At 37.4% G+C, this 16,781-nt stretch overlaps 1 protein-coding gene across 1 annotated transcript; it reads left to right on the top strand.

Moving 5' to 3' along the window:
- Positions 1-1,647: 1,647 nt before the first annotated feature.
- Positions 1,648-14,079, top strand: LOC105929722 (probable E3 ubiquitin-protein ligase HERC4). The gene is made up of 24 exons (XM_036145096.1): positions 1,648-1,881; positions 1,961-2,081; positions 2,715-2,791; positions 4,159-4,377; positions 4,487-4,578; positions 4,675-4,805; positions 6,087-6,211; positions 6,574-6,650; positions 6,774-6,877; positions 6,990-7,049; positions 7,140-7,245; positions 7,337-7,532; positions 8,498-8,637; positions 8,746-8,847; positions 8,942-9,120; positions 9,844-9,871; positions 10,068-10,187; positions 10,271-10,405; positions 10,488-10,657; positions 11,532-11,595; positions 11,679-11,746; positions 11,828-12,011; positions 12,111-12,210; positions 13,137-14,079. Exons 1-24 carry the CDS (start codon positions 1,680-1,682, stop codon positions 13,343-13,345), a joined length of 3,009 nt encoding a protein of 1,002 aa, XP_036000989.1. The 5' UTR covers positions 1,648-1,679; the 3' UTR covers positions 13,346-14,079.
- Positions 14,080-16,781: the final 2,702 nt, after the last annotated feature.

The raw sequence follows: 16,781 nt of genomic DNA, 5'->3' as shown, positions 1-16,781 counted from the left end.
AACTTATGAAACCAAGCAGTTAATGTATATACAGTAAGTTAGGACAGTGCAAAGTAGTACGTCCAATAACAATATCTACTGCTTACTGTGGTGACTTAACCTTTGAATGGCTCGATGAGGTCTGCACATAGAAAATACTAATAAAACAACACAATCTGAGTACAAACAAGAAGTATCACCCTAATACAAACTGTAAATGTGTCTCTTTGGTGCAATTTCTGGTTGAAACAAGTTTTCTTTTTATTCAGTGAAGTTACTCAAAGTGGATAGAGCAGCCAGACATTTTACTCAAGTGAGAGTAGAGAAACTTCTTCATAATATTTACTCAAGTAAAAGTAAGAGTATGATGCAGTAAAACTACTCCTAGAAGTATATTTTGTTCAAAATAAGTAAATGAGTAAATGTAACGGCAACTACCCATCTCTGCCTTTAAATAAAACCCAACATACATCAACTCCCTTCACTTGGCTTTAGGAGAAAAAAAACTTTACATTTGAAAGTTTTAGGACTGGAAATGTAAAATCAAACAAAGCCTAATATTCTACTTGCACTATACTAAGAGGAACTTCTGCAGTTGGAAAATTACCCTGAACCCTGTTGGGGTGCCAACAGGATTATATATATACACACACAAAAGCACTAACATTAAATTGTGACCTGGTCAACAATAAGTTAGCCATGCAATATTTTAATTGAACTTTTAGTAAGACTTTTTCTAGGAGATGGATGTTTAAATCGGAACTGGCCCAAGGCTTAAATGACCTAAGGTGCTTCTTTAGGCCCCCAAACCACAGGGGCTTCCTATAAATGCTTAAATTTTAACACCATATCGCTAAAAGGTTTGCATTTGTTTATAGAGAATGAAAATAGTGTTATATTTGATTTGACAGTTTCAGTATAGATGGATTAAAAATATTTGAAATGGTTTAAATTTTAAATTTAAGATTCAAAGAAATTGGCAAATTTACTTTATAAAATGCAAACAATGATCTTAATTTTTTTATTTTGGTGTTAATATGGGTATAATCTGATGTCGTGAGTTACATATTTTCCTTGTGTTTGACCTCGGTTTGTTCACATCTCACCAAATACTATTTGTTTGTTGCTTTTAATGCCCGTTTCCCAGACTCCTCCAAATGTTCATTAACAGAAAGGCCCCAAATCAAATTCTGCTTAAGACCCAATTAGACCTTGGACCGTCCATGTAGCCCTGGTTTAAATCATTGTGGAACCAAAACTATAAAAATGTGTATGTAGCCTACGTTTGGCCATTTGAAATATTTAGCTTGCAAATTATTTTGGGCTTCGGTTCACTCTTTCTTTGGCCAAGTTGAATAAATTCATTTAAAGTAGATATGGCTGCCCCAAAGTCAGCTTTTGATTTAAAGTCATTGGGCATAATATTGTCCTTCTAATTAGAAAATTAAAAGTAAAGCAGAAAGTGTGGTCAGTAGTAAAATGTTTGTATGTGTTATGAATACTTGAAAGTTTCGCTTTCGCTTTCCTCTCCGCCTCGGACCTGTAGGGCGCGTCCTTTCTGTGACACGTCTAAGTTTTGCTTTCCTTTCCTCACAACAGCAGATTGAAAAAAAATAATAATAAAAATGAGCCAAGTTTCGTTTTTCAGACACCTGAGCAATAAAAGGAGCAGCTGCAAACCCTGATGCGCATTCGGCGACATGTTTTCGTGGGGAGAGGACTACCGGCAGAGCTTTCGCCGGAAAAAGGGCTCCGGCGTCCCGACTTCAGACGGAGTCCAGCTCCTGCAGCTCAGCTTCCACATCAGGGACCTGTCCGCTGCTCAACATCTTCTCGCCTTCCTCAAAGATAATGGAGAGGCGTCCATCATCCGCACCCAGGAAGGGAGCAGAGGCAAACAGAGTGAGCAGCGATCCTCCGCGATGACTGGACTGGAGGACGCATAAACTGCGCTCTTACCTGTTGTGGTTTAAATCCGCAGAGTTTGTCAACTGCGGTGAGACGATCCAGGCTGTTAGTTGCAGCGATGATGTTGTCATGCTGCTGTCTGACGGGGGCAAGGTCTTCAGCGTGGACCCAAACGTCACTCCATTCACTCCCAGGTGAGAGGGCATTTAAATCCCTGTTTATATATATATATATATATATATATATATATATATATATATATATATATATATATATATATATATATATATATATATTTCTTAGACTTTTAAATACTTCTGTTAGTCTATAAATCCCTGAATGGCTTAGCTAAATACATCACAGACTTGTTATCAGTGTATCAACCCTCCAGACCACTAAGATCTTCTGGCAGCATTTAGTTCCTATGCTCCACTTATCTGGAACAAACTTCCAGAAAACTGTAAAAGTGCTGAAAGCCTGAGTTCTTTTAAATCAAGGTTAAAAACACATTTGTTCAAGATCGCCTTTGACTGTTCTAGTTTAACTTTTTCACTGAAACATCATTAGTTCTAGTTTGTAGTCCAACTGTTTTTAAACTTAATATTAATATAAATATTTGCTTTTACTTTCCATTGTCTCATGTTTTATTGTGTTTCCAATTTTCTACTTTTTATTCCAACTTGCTTTTATTCTGTTTTTATTTTCCTATGTTTTAATCATGTAAAGGACTTTGCGTTGTCATTGTACTGAAATGTGCTATACAAACAAACTTGCCTCGCCTCGCCTTATCTGTAATGACTTTGTGAATGCGATTCGTGTTGTTTCAGGCCTCCAAAAGCATTGTCCGGCATCCAAATAACACAGATTGCCTGTGGGAGCCATCACACTGTTGCCCTCACCAAAGGTACTGTCACTCCCAGTCTGCTCTGATCAGGGAAGAAACTTTTGCTTAGAAACAGGAGATATTACGGATTTAATAACAATTTCTTATGATAGTTTAGTGTACTTTATTGTTTTTAAATTATGCTTTAGTGGGGTTGTTGTTATGGTCAATATCTTAAACAAATAACACATTTTTAAAAGTAGAGTTACTTGGAGAGGCACAATCTGGAAAAAAGCAAAAAACAAACAAAAATGGAGTAATCAGCCTTGACCTGAGCGATGCCAACTTCTGGTTTTCCTTGAGGTCTGACCTAATGACTCCTACCCCACTCCATCAGCTAAACAAGAGGAAAAACAAGGCTTATAACGTGAAGGCGAAAATATAAACGCCATCTTTACTGTTTTATGATCATAATCTGTGTGAGTGTCACGCTAAAGTAATGACTGTTGTTGGCTTTTTTGTTTGTTTGTTTGTCTTCTGAATACTTGTTAAAAAAAAGACAAATCAAACTCAAATGCTCATAGCAGTTCAAGAGAACACTATAATTATAATTTTTACAGGATATCACTTTTACATAATTGCTATTTTCCCAACCAAATAGCGTTCCTATTGCTTGCTTCCTTTGCTCTGTGTCACTGCCTGTATAGCCTATTTACACAATATTCTGTTTTTCTTCTGTATAACCACACAATTACCCTTTTATCTGCCTTTTAAATGCAACACTGTCCTTTTCATATTCATTAAACAAAAATGGAACATTTTTTTTTTATAACTAGGCGACATACTGTATATGATAGCAGGGAGTTTAGTCAACTAATGGCCACCAGAGGGCAGTGTAGCTTTTGTTTCATACATTTTATTTAACGTAATCCTGATGTTTTAACCATTTCTATTTATTTGAAAGATTTTGGCTAGTTTGTCTTTTACCTGCTTTTTTCCCCACATAGTTTATAAGATAGATACATTTTGTGTATTTTTGGTAGATCTTTTGTTACAAATTGTTTGGGGGAAATGATTTAGATTGGTGACAGGGTTTCTATTTCCACTTATAACATTAAGAAACATTGCCGAATAAAGAAAGTTTTTAAATATTTTTTTAAGTTGCTGTGCTCAACACTTTATTTTTGTTATCTTGTCGCTTTTCTTTTAAGAAATTGTTAGTCATATTTAAAAATCGAGTGGTTGTTCAATGGTCCCTGATATTTTACTTTATTGTTTTCTACTTAATATACCAATAAGTAATCATGATAAAACCTAAGTTTTATCTAGTTCTTGAAACAGACAATCAGGAGTTTTCTTTGATTAATAAATCGATTAGCTGGCAAATTTGGCAGCTGATTTGACACTCCTTAGAAAATATGTAGAAAAATGAATGATTTTGCCCACAGGTGGTCAGGTGTACACGTGGGGCCAGGACTCCAGGGGGCAGCTGGGACTGGGTAGTAATTCTGGAGCCGGCTCACCCCAGCACGTCCGAACTCTGTCGTCCATCCCCGTGGTCCGGATCTCTGCGGGAGGAGAGCACAGCTTCGCCCTGTCCGTGTCCGGAGGCGTGTTCGGCTGGGGCAGAAACGACTGCGGACAGCTCGGACTGGGAGACACTGAAGGTGCTGCAGAACCATTTTTACCTCCTGCTTCTGCTCAGATCAGTATGCTCTTATGAAATCTTAGTTTTTTTTACTGCAACTAGAACCATTTGTTTTGGATTTTATACAGACAGAAACACACCCGCGCCTGTCAGTTATCTGAACATGAAGAAAGTAGTTCAGATTACCTGTGGAAAAGAGCACTCCGTTGTCTTAACGAAAGTCAGTGGCTAATTGAAATCAAGTCTTGTTTTAGAAATTGAAATGTATTGCCAGCATGACAGTGGGATTAACAAATGCAATTCACTGTTTTTCAAGGAGGGTGCAGTGTTTACGTTTGGCTCCGGCCGTTACGGACAACTTGGACACAACTCTTTCCAAAATGAGCTCCGTCCTCGGCTTGTTGCAGAGCTCTGGGGGGCAAACGTCACCAAGACTGCCTGTGGGAGGTACTTTAAAACCGTATTATAAGCTTATAATAATCACTCAGTTACTCAGTGAGGCATTTTTTGTCTGTTTCCATGCTGAGGTACCTCATAACAATCAGGCCTTCACTTAGATGAATACTTAAACAATTAACAGCCTCTGTTATTTAAAAAAAGCAAGAACTTAATTCACAACTTATTTAGAGTTTTTTTTTTCTAATTCCCATTGAGTCAAAGTTGTAGAAATTGGCTCAATTATATACCAACCCTCAACCACTAATAGTTATTTCACCATTTCCGAGCATGTTGCACCATCATAACATACTTTTTATTGCCACCAACAAGGTTCTGGCATAAATGGTAAAGCTCGTTTAAATTGGTTGCTTTCCTGGCTATTAAGCGTAGTCCACAAGTTCTCAATGGTTTGGAGGTTAAAGTCATTATTTTCCTTTTTTAAATCCTCCTTTTTTTATTCATAAACCAGTTTTGACTTGGATTGGATAAAGCCAGGCAAGATTAGGCTTTTGGAGCAATCTTCTTAAAGCCGTCCTGAACCCAGTTGGAAATTCGGCTTAAAAGCCAGATTTGTACCAGAAAACCAACCAGATAAAATCTACTCCGACAAAGAATATGGGTAAAGTTATGAGTTACGCCACGTGGAAGAAATTTCCTGAACTGGATCCTGATTGCTCCTCTCTGTATGAAAAATGCAACAGTAATTATTGCTGTTTTTTCTAAAGAAACAATTGGCCTGTGGCATCAAACATGTGGCTCACAGAGCTTACAAACTCACTTCACCTTGAGAAAATAATTCATGCCATTAATAGGAAGTTCAATAATTTTGAACAAATCTGGCAAACATTCCTCTGAATGGGCAGCGAGGGGAGATCTTTGATGGATTTAGAGTTCGAAAATTGCTGTCTGTTTATTCACTTATTCACTTTTTTGTATATTCTTAACTTCCCTTTGTTTTTCATTTAGGTATAGTTCTTTGGTTTACTTACCTTTTGTCTAATTTGTGTTTACCTCATTGTTTTTAGTCCGGAAAATAAAAATAAGGCAAAAGTCTTGCGTGGCCTGCTTACGCAACAGTTTGATTCTTTGCTTTGAATAAAAAATATCTGGAGCAGAGGTATCCCAGAGGGAAATAATCCCTTGAATTTGAAGGCTGGATCATTCAGTATTAGAAACAAAGGCACAAAAAACACGCTTTAAACCCATGTTGAGTGTATGTAAACCACTGACTCTTACTATATGTATGTAACCATTAAACAAACTGAGTTTACTCTTCCATAACCCTTCCAGATATCACACACTAGTGCTGACTGACCCAATGAAGGTGTACTCCTTTGGCTGTAATGACCACCAGCAGCTGGGACGTGAAGAAGATAGTCATCCGTCTGTCCCGCTACCTGTACAACTGCCAATCTGTAAGTCCTGTCACTCATAAAGTAGAAAGTAAATAGTGAACAAACCTAAATAATCAAACATACAGTGACAACTGTAGAAAAAGATTTCTAAAATGTCTCTATAAGAACCAAAAGCTTCTGGCAAAGCGATCTAGCGAGAATGTGGGGTTTTGCAAGTTCGGAAACCCAAACATTGGATCCTAATATAAGTTTATTGAAGAAGTAGCACTATGTTACAGATAAAACAGGAAGGACTTTATGTGGCACTTTGGTGCTATGTTGCATGTGGCTATAAGGATGATTACTGCTTTAGTAAATACCATCCTTTAATAACTCACGAGAGTCATACCACATGTATAAATAACTTCAATGTAAATCTGCAGGTTCCACAAATGGTCACAGGATTGAGAACATCTTTGCTGGAGCAGATTGTTCGTTTGCAACCTGGAGACCAAAAGAGGTAACAGCACACATTCATAGAGAACACCCTGGAAGGTGTAGTAATATCTCTATCCGTTTGTTTCAGCATTAAAATATATTTTCATTACTTTGAGGAAAACATTTTTACCTGCTTTGTTTGCAGGATGGATTGAACTCAAAGACCAACATAACACAGCAGCCTATTGAAAGAATGGTGGCTAAATGGACATCTGAATGTAACGCAAAGTTGGGGCAAATGACAAAAGAGTAAGAATAATCCAGTTGTTTTCATTACTAGGTGTTTACTTGACAAGTATATTATTATTTTTAATATCTTAGATTCTGTAACTTGTTAAATGACCCTTTGAAATCTTTACAGGGAAATTCACAGCACATTCTCCTCCGCTTCAGTTATCAATCGAAGCTTCCTTGACCTAAGGTACACACAGATTTTAAAGGAATGATCCACATTCCTTTGTGTCTGTAACTCTTTTTGATTAGATGTTTGTTTTTTGTTTTTTCATTGTAGCAAGGATAAGCATTTCCAAACGTCACCAAACTACCCCGGTTTGGACTTATCGTTAGCCAAAGGTGTGTTTGAAAACCTGGTGTATGAAGAAGTTCTTCAAGTGAAGGTATGAAGTCATAATAAAAATATGCAGATTTATTACCTGATCGGTTTTGGAAGATGACTTTTAAAACCTGGTTTGTGTATTGTTTCAACAGGTGGAAGATGCTGTTCTGCTGTTGCTTCGTTCTCTTGATAGCAAACCAGTGGGGGTGGAGGGGTTGAGGGTCTTCCTGGTCCTGATTGAGCTTCTTCATGCGACTCAGAAAGCGTTTGGACCACAGAGCTTAAAGCTGCATGAGGAGGTTGCCGCCGCCTTCCAAAAACTTCCTCCTGAAAGCCTCCAGATTATAGGTACAGTCAGGCATCATGATGGTCCATTTAACGTGCCAACGTATATTTATATGTAAACATGGGTATATTAAAAGTTACACAATACACCTTACCATATTTAATTGTTTTACAATGCTCTCCACCAGCCAGAATTGCTTTTTCGTAGAATTGCTTCCTTCTTAAAAAAAAAAGTCATAAAATATAGCTCAACCAGAAACATTTTACCATGATAACAGGAGTAATTGTTTAGAGAAAAAAAGAAAAGAAAAGTGACTGAAATCGCATTTTGATTAGTTTTGTTCACAGTTTCAAATTCTGTTCCCTTATTTTTGAACACTTTTGCAGGGATTTTATGACTCGGAGTATATATATATATATATATATATATATATATATATATATATATATACATAAAAAAGATATGGCCCACCCAAACAAACAGGGTGGGCAAGGAGAACATTAGTCAGAGATGGCCAAGGGGCCCTGATAATTCTGGGGGAGCTGCAGAGATCCTCAGCTCAGGTGGACTAATCTGACAGCACAACCATTTGCCGTGCTCTCAACAAATCCAGTCTTTGTTTTTGGTGTGTGAAGGAAAACTAACGCTACACGTTATCCTGAACACAACATCCTAAATGCTGTCACACGGCGATGGCTGCATTATGCCGTGAGATTGCTTTTCTATATTAGGGTCAGGAAATTTGGACGTAGTTGATGGGAAGATGGCTGTAGGTAAAGACAGCGCAATTCTGAAAGAAAACCTGATTGAGACTAAGAGAGACTGTAGTGGAGCGGTAGAGGTTCATCTTCCTACATCTGTATGTGTTAGGAAGGTCCATACTTAGCTCCAAATCCATTGCATGGAACTACCCAATCAAAAGTCTAAGTAGTCTCTAGACAAATTCAGGCTTTTCTTAGAAATGTTCAAGTTTCAGTTTCAGACTATCTTTGGAAAAACAGTCTTTCATCAATACTGTCCTCTTCAGGAGACTGGTGGTATTCTCTATCACCCTCTACAATGGTCAGACATGTAAACGTGTGGAGGACAGCCCTCTCCGCCCTCTCCTTGCCAGCTTCTCGCTGTTCAGTGAAGACCATCTTGCTGATCCTTCAGAACTTGTACAAGGTTAGTATCTAACCCACATCACTTTTGGTCTTACTTTCATTTTGACCAGTAAGTCCACATTTACCTTCCTATGCCTGCTCTTTTTTCACACTGCACGTGATTTTGAAGGCCAACAAGAAGAAAATCCCTGAAAAGACATTTTGTCTGGAATTTAGCCAGATGTTTCTTAATGAAGATCTGCTTCTTTGGCGTGCAATGTCCAACAACAATGTAAGAAATTATACGTTTATCTTTATAAATGCATTTTTTGTATGTGACAAAAGGCATTTGGTAAAATAAACTATTTTGTTTTTAATTTCCTCAGATTGGGGATAATCCACCCCTCCTTCTCTGTGATTTCCCATTCATTATGGATCTGAAGTCTAAGATAATGGTTTTTGATATGAACACTCAGTTGACTCAGGTAAATAAGCCTTGGTCTCAAACTCTAATAAGGAAAACTTCTACATTAATTTTCGTCAGAGGGTTGTTACTCGATTATCAGTCTGAATAAGGCATGTTAATAAACTTCTTCCACAAACTTGATGGCAATTTATAATTTCTGTTCTATTTTTGTTGGAAATAGTTTGACCTTTTTTAAACCTTTTGTCAAAATGTTATATGACGGGGGCAAGACTTTCGTGATTACAGTCCTTTTAATCTCTATAATGCCTTCTGGGGACAAACTATCCATTATGTGTACCGCTTCTACCAATGCAGGGGAAAAAAATCTTTAAATTCTTGCAACTGCTTGATTTATGGAATGATACAGATAATCTGGTGACCTGGAAGTTCATATTTGAGGTGGGAGGGGATCTGAGGTCTCTTCCAAACTGTGACCTCAAAATCCAATATGGCTGCCTTGCTAATCATTACTATAGTAAAAGTTTATTTGCACCCAGGAAGAACCTCCTTTAGTGAACATGTTACATTAGTGTTTAAAATTTCAAAATGCAGAGAAATGCATTGTCATTAGTTTGTGTTGCTAATAGTAGTTAGCCTTGTCTCTGCTTGTATTGGTTGGCAAATCCTACTGGATGTGTAAAATTGGGACTAGATGACAGCCAAGTTGGGTTAGACGCCTTTCTCAGGGCCAGATGGATGTAGACAGAAGCACTTGTTGCGGTTTGTTATCCTCAGTTTCAGTTTGTACTGGCAGTTCTAGACTCCATTATGTCTAGAACTGCCAGCTCTCTGCTTTCTGCTGATTATTTATTTTTTCTTTAGGATGTTTGAGATCAGGTCTCTTCAACAGGTTATCTTTTAAGTTAGTTTTGTTTTAGTACTTACTTTGCAAATAATTAAAACCAAACTTTCTGGCGACATTAGCTAAAGTTTGACACCTATGCGTTTCCCCCAACAAATTATCCCCCCCCCCCCTTATTTTACTCTGCTTTAGAAGATTAAACTGTTTTTTTTCTTTACAAAAGATGCTTTTTGTTCCTCTCTAGGGATCTATTACCCAAGGAAATTCTGTTTTTGAACTGAATCTGCACCGAGCATCACTTTTGGAGGACGCCTTCGTTCAGCTGGCCGCTGCTCATCAAACTGATCTGAAGAAACCCCTCATGGTGAGCTTTTAGCTTCACCGTCATTGTTAAAGCTCAGTAAGACCACCTTCTTATCTAAGGGTTTGTAACTTTTCATTTCTCAGGTGCATTTTGATGGCGACGCAAAGCGCACACTAGTCTACATGTGGGACTTTTTTCATCACCTCGACATAGTTAAAAGAAAAAAAGGGCTGTTCATGTTGAACGACTCTGAAACAATGGCGTGGTTCTCCTCCAGAGTAAGATGATGGTCTTGTTAACCTTTAGAATGTTTCAGTCGCCACTGAAAAGAGGTTTATTGTTTATATTTTATGGATGCAGACAGCAGAGGAGGACAAGGCCACCTTCCACGTGTTTGGGATTCTGTGTGGATTGGCCTTCTACAACAACAGCGTCGTAGACTTGCCCTTCCCACTGGTTCTGTTCAAAAAGCTGGTCGATGCTGAACCGACTCTGGAGGATATGATAGAGTTCAGCCCAGCAGTTGGAGGGTGAGAAAATATTTAATTCAATTCAATTCAATTCAATTCAATTTTATTTATATAGCGCCAAATCATGAAACATGTCATGTCAAGGCACTTTACAAAGTCAAGTTCAATCATAATATACAGATTGAGTCAGATTACACAGATTGGTCAAAAATGTCCTATATAAGGAAACCAGTTGATTGCATCAAAGTCACAACACGCAGCATTCACTCCTGGAGAAGCGTAGAGCCACAGGGAGAGTCGTCTGCATTGTACATGGCTTTGCTGCAATCCCTCATACTGAGCAAGCATGAAGCGACAGTGGGAAGAAAAACTCCCCATTAACGGGAAGGAAAACCTCCAGCAGAACCGGGCTCAGTATGAACGGTCATCTGCCTCGACCGACTGGGGGTTACAGAAGACAAAGCAGAGACACAACAAGAGAGACATTAGATGGTAGTAGCGGGTGAGCCGTCTTCTCTGGATGATGTCACAGTTAACAGAACACCAGACCAGGTGTACCTACTATGAAGATAAAAGAGAGAGAACAGAAAGTTAAAGCAGAAATGACAACACGTAATGCATAATTGAAGAACAGTAGAACTCTATAGAGTGAGAAAATTAGATCCTGATGTCCTCCAGTAGCCTAAGCCTATAGCAGTAAAACTATAAAGGTAGCTCAGAGTAATATGAGCCACTCTAGTTATAATTTTTGTCAAAAAGGAAAGTTTTAAGATTAGTCTTAAAAGTAGACAGGGTGTCTGCCTCACGGACCAAAACTGGGAGTTGGTTCCACAGGAGAACCAACTCCCAGTCTTATTTAAGGTCAATAACAGACTGGACAGCATTGTTCCTGTTACATGAGTCAATAACTTGTGGTTCTTGGTCTTTTTTGAAGGAATCTGCAATACATACTGGACTACAAAGAGGACAACCTGGAAGACCTGGACATAACATTTGAGGTTGGTGAAATTCTTATTTAGTATCTTTAAAAATTAAAGCATTCATGTAGTTTTACAAACTTCTTCATTCTTTATACTTCTAGATTAACTGGGATGAGACAGAAGTTAACCTGGATGTAAATCCAGAAAAGCTGGTCACAAAAGAAAATAGGTAAGCCTCTCACGCCAACAAGGTCTCCGTGTTTGTCCAATCAAAGCAGCTGGTTAATTAAAGCTTCTATCTGCCAAACAGGAGGGAGTTTGTGGATGCCTATGTGAATTATGCCTTCAACAAGTCAGTGGAGAGCGTGTTTCAGGAGTTCAAGCGAGGCTTCTTCCTGGTGTGTGACCAACAGCTGGTGAAACTTTTTAGACCAGAGGAGCTGCAGGGTGTGCTGGTGGGTGGAGGCGTCTATGACTGGGCGACGCTCAAGCGGGTAAAATCAGCTGAATGGTTTCCTGTTTCACTGCTGTCTTATTTGCAAAAAAAAAAAAAAAACAGCAGAAAACGCTTACATCTGTTTTTCTCTATGCAGAACACACAGTATGAGCTGGGCACCGACGGACACCCAACCATACGGATGTTTTGGGAGGTTTTTGAAGACCTAACTGAAGAGCAGAAGAAAGATTTTCTTTGTAAGTAGTCTCCTGGGTTTTTCTTTTTTCTTTCCTGAAACCTTAGACCTAAGACAATTAATGACAAAAGGTAATTGATTCTGTTAAATTGTATTAAGTTGATTTATATTGCTCTTATTCACAGGAAACAAAATCCTAATGCATCAACTGTGTGCCGTTCAATTCAGTCCAAATTTATTCTATTTAATTCATCTCTTTACAGCAAAGCCAAATACAATCCAGTAATATTTATATGACAAGATGCCATATTATGAAAAGCTTTCCATTCGAGAAACCAAAAGAATCATGACTTTGATGTGCTTTTTCACCCATAGTTACCAGTCCAGTTCACAAACGTGCAAACACTTTGCATTTTGTGCGACTTTGAATTCAATTAGACTCACTCAGCCATCCATACATGGCGGCTTACAGTTTGCAGTTAGTCTGAAATAAAACAACAGCTCCGAATCCCAACCACAGGAGTTCTGTATCTATTATTCAATATGGCTGATGTGCGTATAAAGCACAGCAAAAGTTTCTGGAATATGCTATTTCTTAGCTCCATGTCTGATAGCTTGCAGCTCATTAAACCAGTAGCACGTATAGTACTATACAACCTGTCTTTGTAAACGTATTCTTAGTTTGAACACATTAAATGAAGATAAATTAATTATTTTGTCTTGTATTACTACTATTACTTAGCACCAAAACATGTAGTAAAGACCACTGGTTTTTCAACGTTGAAAAACCAGAGAGGGTGTGACAACATTGCCAGGCCCGAGCTCCGACTTCCTAAACAAATCAGGAGTAGCAACACCTTCCCAAATGCTGTGCTGAAATCTAGCTCTGTTTACTGTATCCCAGTTTTAATTTTTTATTTATTTCTCATGAAATAACGAACATTTTTATTGTTGTTTAATTTGAGGTTTTCTATGCATCTTCTTCAGGGTTCCTGACTGGATCTCGGAAAGTTCCTGTTTTGGGCATGGGCCAGATCAGGATGACCATTCAAATCCTGAGTGGCACCAATGATCAGCATTTCCCACAGTCACTGACATGTCACGCAATTCTTTCTTTACCAATGTACTCGACCAAGGAGATCATGCGGGAAAGACTGACGGAGGCCCTGAAGCCAGAGAGAGGATTCAGGATGTGATCTGAGTCTGTTAGAAATAGAAGGATTTCCATATGAACACATCTCACACACTAACTCAGGGTAATATACTGCAATGAACTGGAAATATGTGATTAAATGTGGAAGGAAGCACAGAGATGAAAATATACTGTAAACGTTTGCACTAAACAGAAATAATTTATCTGTGAAAACTGCTGCATTTTATGGTTTTTTAAAGTATTTCCAAGATAAGTGTTTTATTTTTATATGATATATGGGCACAGAGTTCTCATAACAGTTAAATGTATATATGAAAGGCATATTTCCTTGTGTATTTATTTACATTTTACATCTTTAACTGCAACTTTTAATTATGTGTATTTTTCCTAATTTTATTTCTCATGTGATTTTTCTTCCCCCAGTTTGTTGAAATCCAGATTAAGATTCATTATATTCATAATAAAACTGAGATCCTTAAACCCTATTAATGTAATATTGACCACAACAATTATTAACTTTATCACCTCCACTAACACTGTAATTATCTATAGTCCATTTGCTTGCATTGACAAATAAAAACATATTTTATTATACTATATATTCTTTTTCTTTTGTTTTGACTTTAATGACACATATTTCTATGTTGCTAATTTCTTTTGCAAGTTTATTTATTCTACATTCATAAATTTGCACCCCACTTGTGTGTTGCCAAAAGCTGCTGTAATGGGTGAATTTCTCCAGTGTCAGATCAATAATGTTTATCTTATCTTATTCAATGACTGGAGCATTTAACTTAAAAAATACCTTATTTGTTATAAATGTACATAATTTACAGGTTACTTTCCTGTAATCTTCAAATAACTTTAATTCAATTCATAAGATGCAGTTCAGAACACAGAGGTTAATTTTTAGAGCTCACATACTATTTTCCTGAATTTACAGGTTATTTTTACAGAACTTACAGGTTACTATTGGCATGTAGTTTTCTAAACTTTCAGATTACTTTCTGTGTAACCTGCAGGTCAGATTCCATGAACTTAAAAAATAAATTTCAGTCGTTCCACATTATTTTCATTTAGGGGTTATCTTCTAGAATTCACAGGTTGCTTTCCTGAACCTTTCTGAGCTTCAGTAATTTTCACACGTCATTGTTACTGTCACGCTATTAGATACTATCACTAAACCTGTAAACTTGAGTCTCCTTTCCTGTGACTTGCAAGATACTTTTCTGAATTTACAGGTAACTTTTTTGGATATTCTCATTTGTTTATACAAAACTTAAAGGTTAGCCTACATTCAAGAACGTTTGTGTTCCTTTACAGAACTTAGATGCTACTTTGCTGAACTTTTTCATAGTTTGTTTTATACATTTTACAGAACTCACAGGTTTCTTTCTGGAACTTCTGTGTATTTTTATTTTATTTTATTTTATTTTTTTATAAAAGTTAAGGATTCTTTCATGATCTTGGAGTATTTCCTGGAACTTAAAGGTTAATTTCTGCAACTTGTAGGATATCTTTCCCACAACTTACAAGGTACTTTCCAGGGTTGGGTAATAGGGTGACTTGTATTCAGATATTTTCATGAAACGACTCGATGACTGTCAATCATGTGTTAATTTTAGATGTGATTCAAGAGGTTTTAATTCAACAAACCGTCCCAAGGGTCTTTAATGCATAATAAACATGATTTAAAATGGAAATTGAGCTCAAGCAGTGGTAACCATGAAGTAACACGGTTATTACTAACTTTTTCTGTTATTTTCCTCCGCAAAGAATAAGGAAATTAACATGTGATGGAGACAAATATTTTAAAAATGAGTAACACTAAGACTGAAACACACTTTCCTATCTAGTGAACCAGTGGTCAGGGTCTGAATCTGGCTCTTTGGATCACAGTGGCTTCTAATAACTTAACGGATAAAGAGCCAACTAATGTTTTAAAATAATTTTCCAAAAATATCAGCATCCCAACAAAGGTAAATCTATCTATCCACTTTTTTGTAACAGATCTCTTATAGTAGATATTAATTAAAAAGTAATATTTTTTCTATGTTAGAAAGGTCAAGAGACACATTTGGTCCTTAACGTGTTTTATTTAGCTGGACTGAGGGCAAAAATGGTTCTTTGGGTTGTAAAAAGTTGTAAACGTTGAGCTGAGGACACAGAGAGGAAAATAGACACTAGATGGCGCTATTATTCTGCTGTTAAATAGACTGAAAGGAGACAAAGGACAACAGAGATGAGATCATCGTTGCAGACTGATGCAGCTTCAAAGTATAACTTACTTAAAATCTCAAACCTTCCAGTAGAGAGGCATGAATTCAAACAAATGAAAAATAACCACAATAAGGCGTCGGATATTTAACAGTCAGTAGGCTGCCGTTTTATGAAATGCTACTTAAAATGTCAAAAAGATTTCAGCTTACAGTGAAGATTAGATCTGCAGAAATGTCAGAAAGATTAAATAAAAATAGAAAATTAAACCAAAATCCAAAGTTAGCTTAGAGAAACAAAGCAAATGACTCCCAGAGATAAGGAAGGGTTAGTAGTTTGAGATAAAAATTATTGTGAAGAATGTGATATTTTGACCACAAAGAAATAAAAAAACAACAACAATAATACAAAGATGGTCAATAGGCGATGCAAGATGTCCATAGATGCTCACACTGACAAAGGACGGCCAAACACGACCAGAAAAATAAATGAGATATGAAAACGAGAAGCAACTGCAAACAACAGCTACAAAGAGGTCATGAGTGCAGTTCAGATGGACAAAATGTGTAAAAACGGGTCAAAGACCAGCATCAAGCCTAATGGGAAGCAGGAGCATGTTTTGTTTGAGCCCCACAGTTAAATACACATGACCCTATCTTTAAAAAATTTGGGAAAGCCCATGTGGCGATGATGTGAATCTGTAAGCTTCTAACAGGCCATTTCGCAACATTTGTGTTAACGTGAGGATCACTTCAGGATTCTTTTCTTTCTTTCTTTCTTTTTTGCAACACCGCAAACACACAGCTTCCTTGTGTGACATGATGTCATAGAAAAATACAAGACAAAAGTAATCTGCCAGGGTAGGAAGAGAACTGTGGCGCTCTCAAAGTCTGACCACTAACCCAACTGTGAAGTACGGTGTTGCCGACATCATGCTGTGTGGGTGTTTTGCTGCAGAAGTGTGTGCTCCATTTAAAAAAATAAAATAAAAATAGACAACACTGTGAGAAAATATCGAAGCAAGATCTCAAGACAACAGCCAGGTAGTTGAAGCTTGGGCGCAGGTGGGTCTTGCAAATGGACAATGACCACACATTAGTTTCTACCACAAAGCGTTTATCTCAATCCCACAGACAATTTTAGGATAGTGTAAAAAAAAAAGGTTTGCGGTATTGCCACAGGGCCTACAAACCTGTCTGCTAGAATAAACACAAAACATACTGCAAAAATGCTCAAACTTGAAAAATGCAATCACATACCAA

This window comes from Fundulus heteroclitus, chromosome 2 (genome assembly GCF_011125445.2).
Source record: "Fundulus heteroclitus isolate FHET01 chromosome 2, MU-UCD_Fhet_4.1, whole genome shotgun sequence".
NCBI lineage: Eukaryota > Metazoa > Chordata > Actinopteri > Cyprinodontiformes > Fundulidae > Fundulus > Fundulus heteroclitus.
Note: the sequence above shows the minus strand (reverse complement) of the source record. Positions and strands in the feature narration are given on the sequence as shown.

Excerpts from the sequence above, each read along its gene's own strand:
- LOC105929722 (XM_036145096.1), top strand. The coding sequence starts at position 1,680 with ATGTTTTCGTGGGGAGAGGACTACCGGCAGAGCTTTCGCCGGAAAAAG. Across the intron at positions 7,050-7,139 it reads CGAAGCTTCCTTGACCTAAG|CAAGGATAAGCATTTCCAAA; the intron begins GTACACACAGAT and ends TTTTCATTGTAG. Across the intron at positions 8,848-8,941 it reads GTGCAATGTCCAACAACAAT|ATTGGGGATAATCCACCCCT; the intron begins GTAAGAAATTAT and ends TAATTTCCTCAG.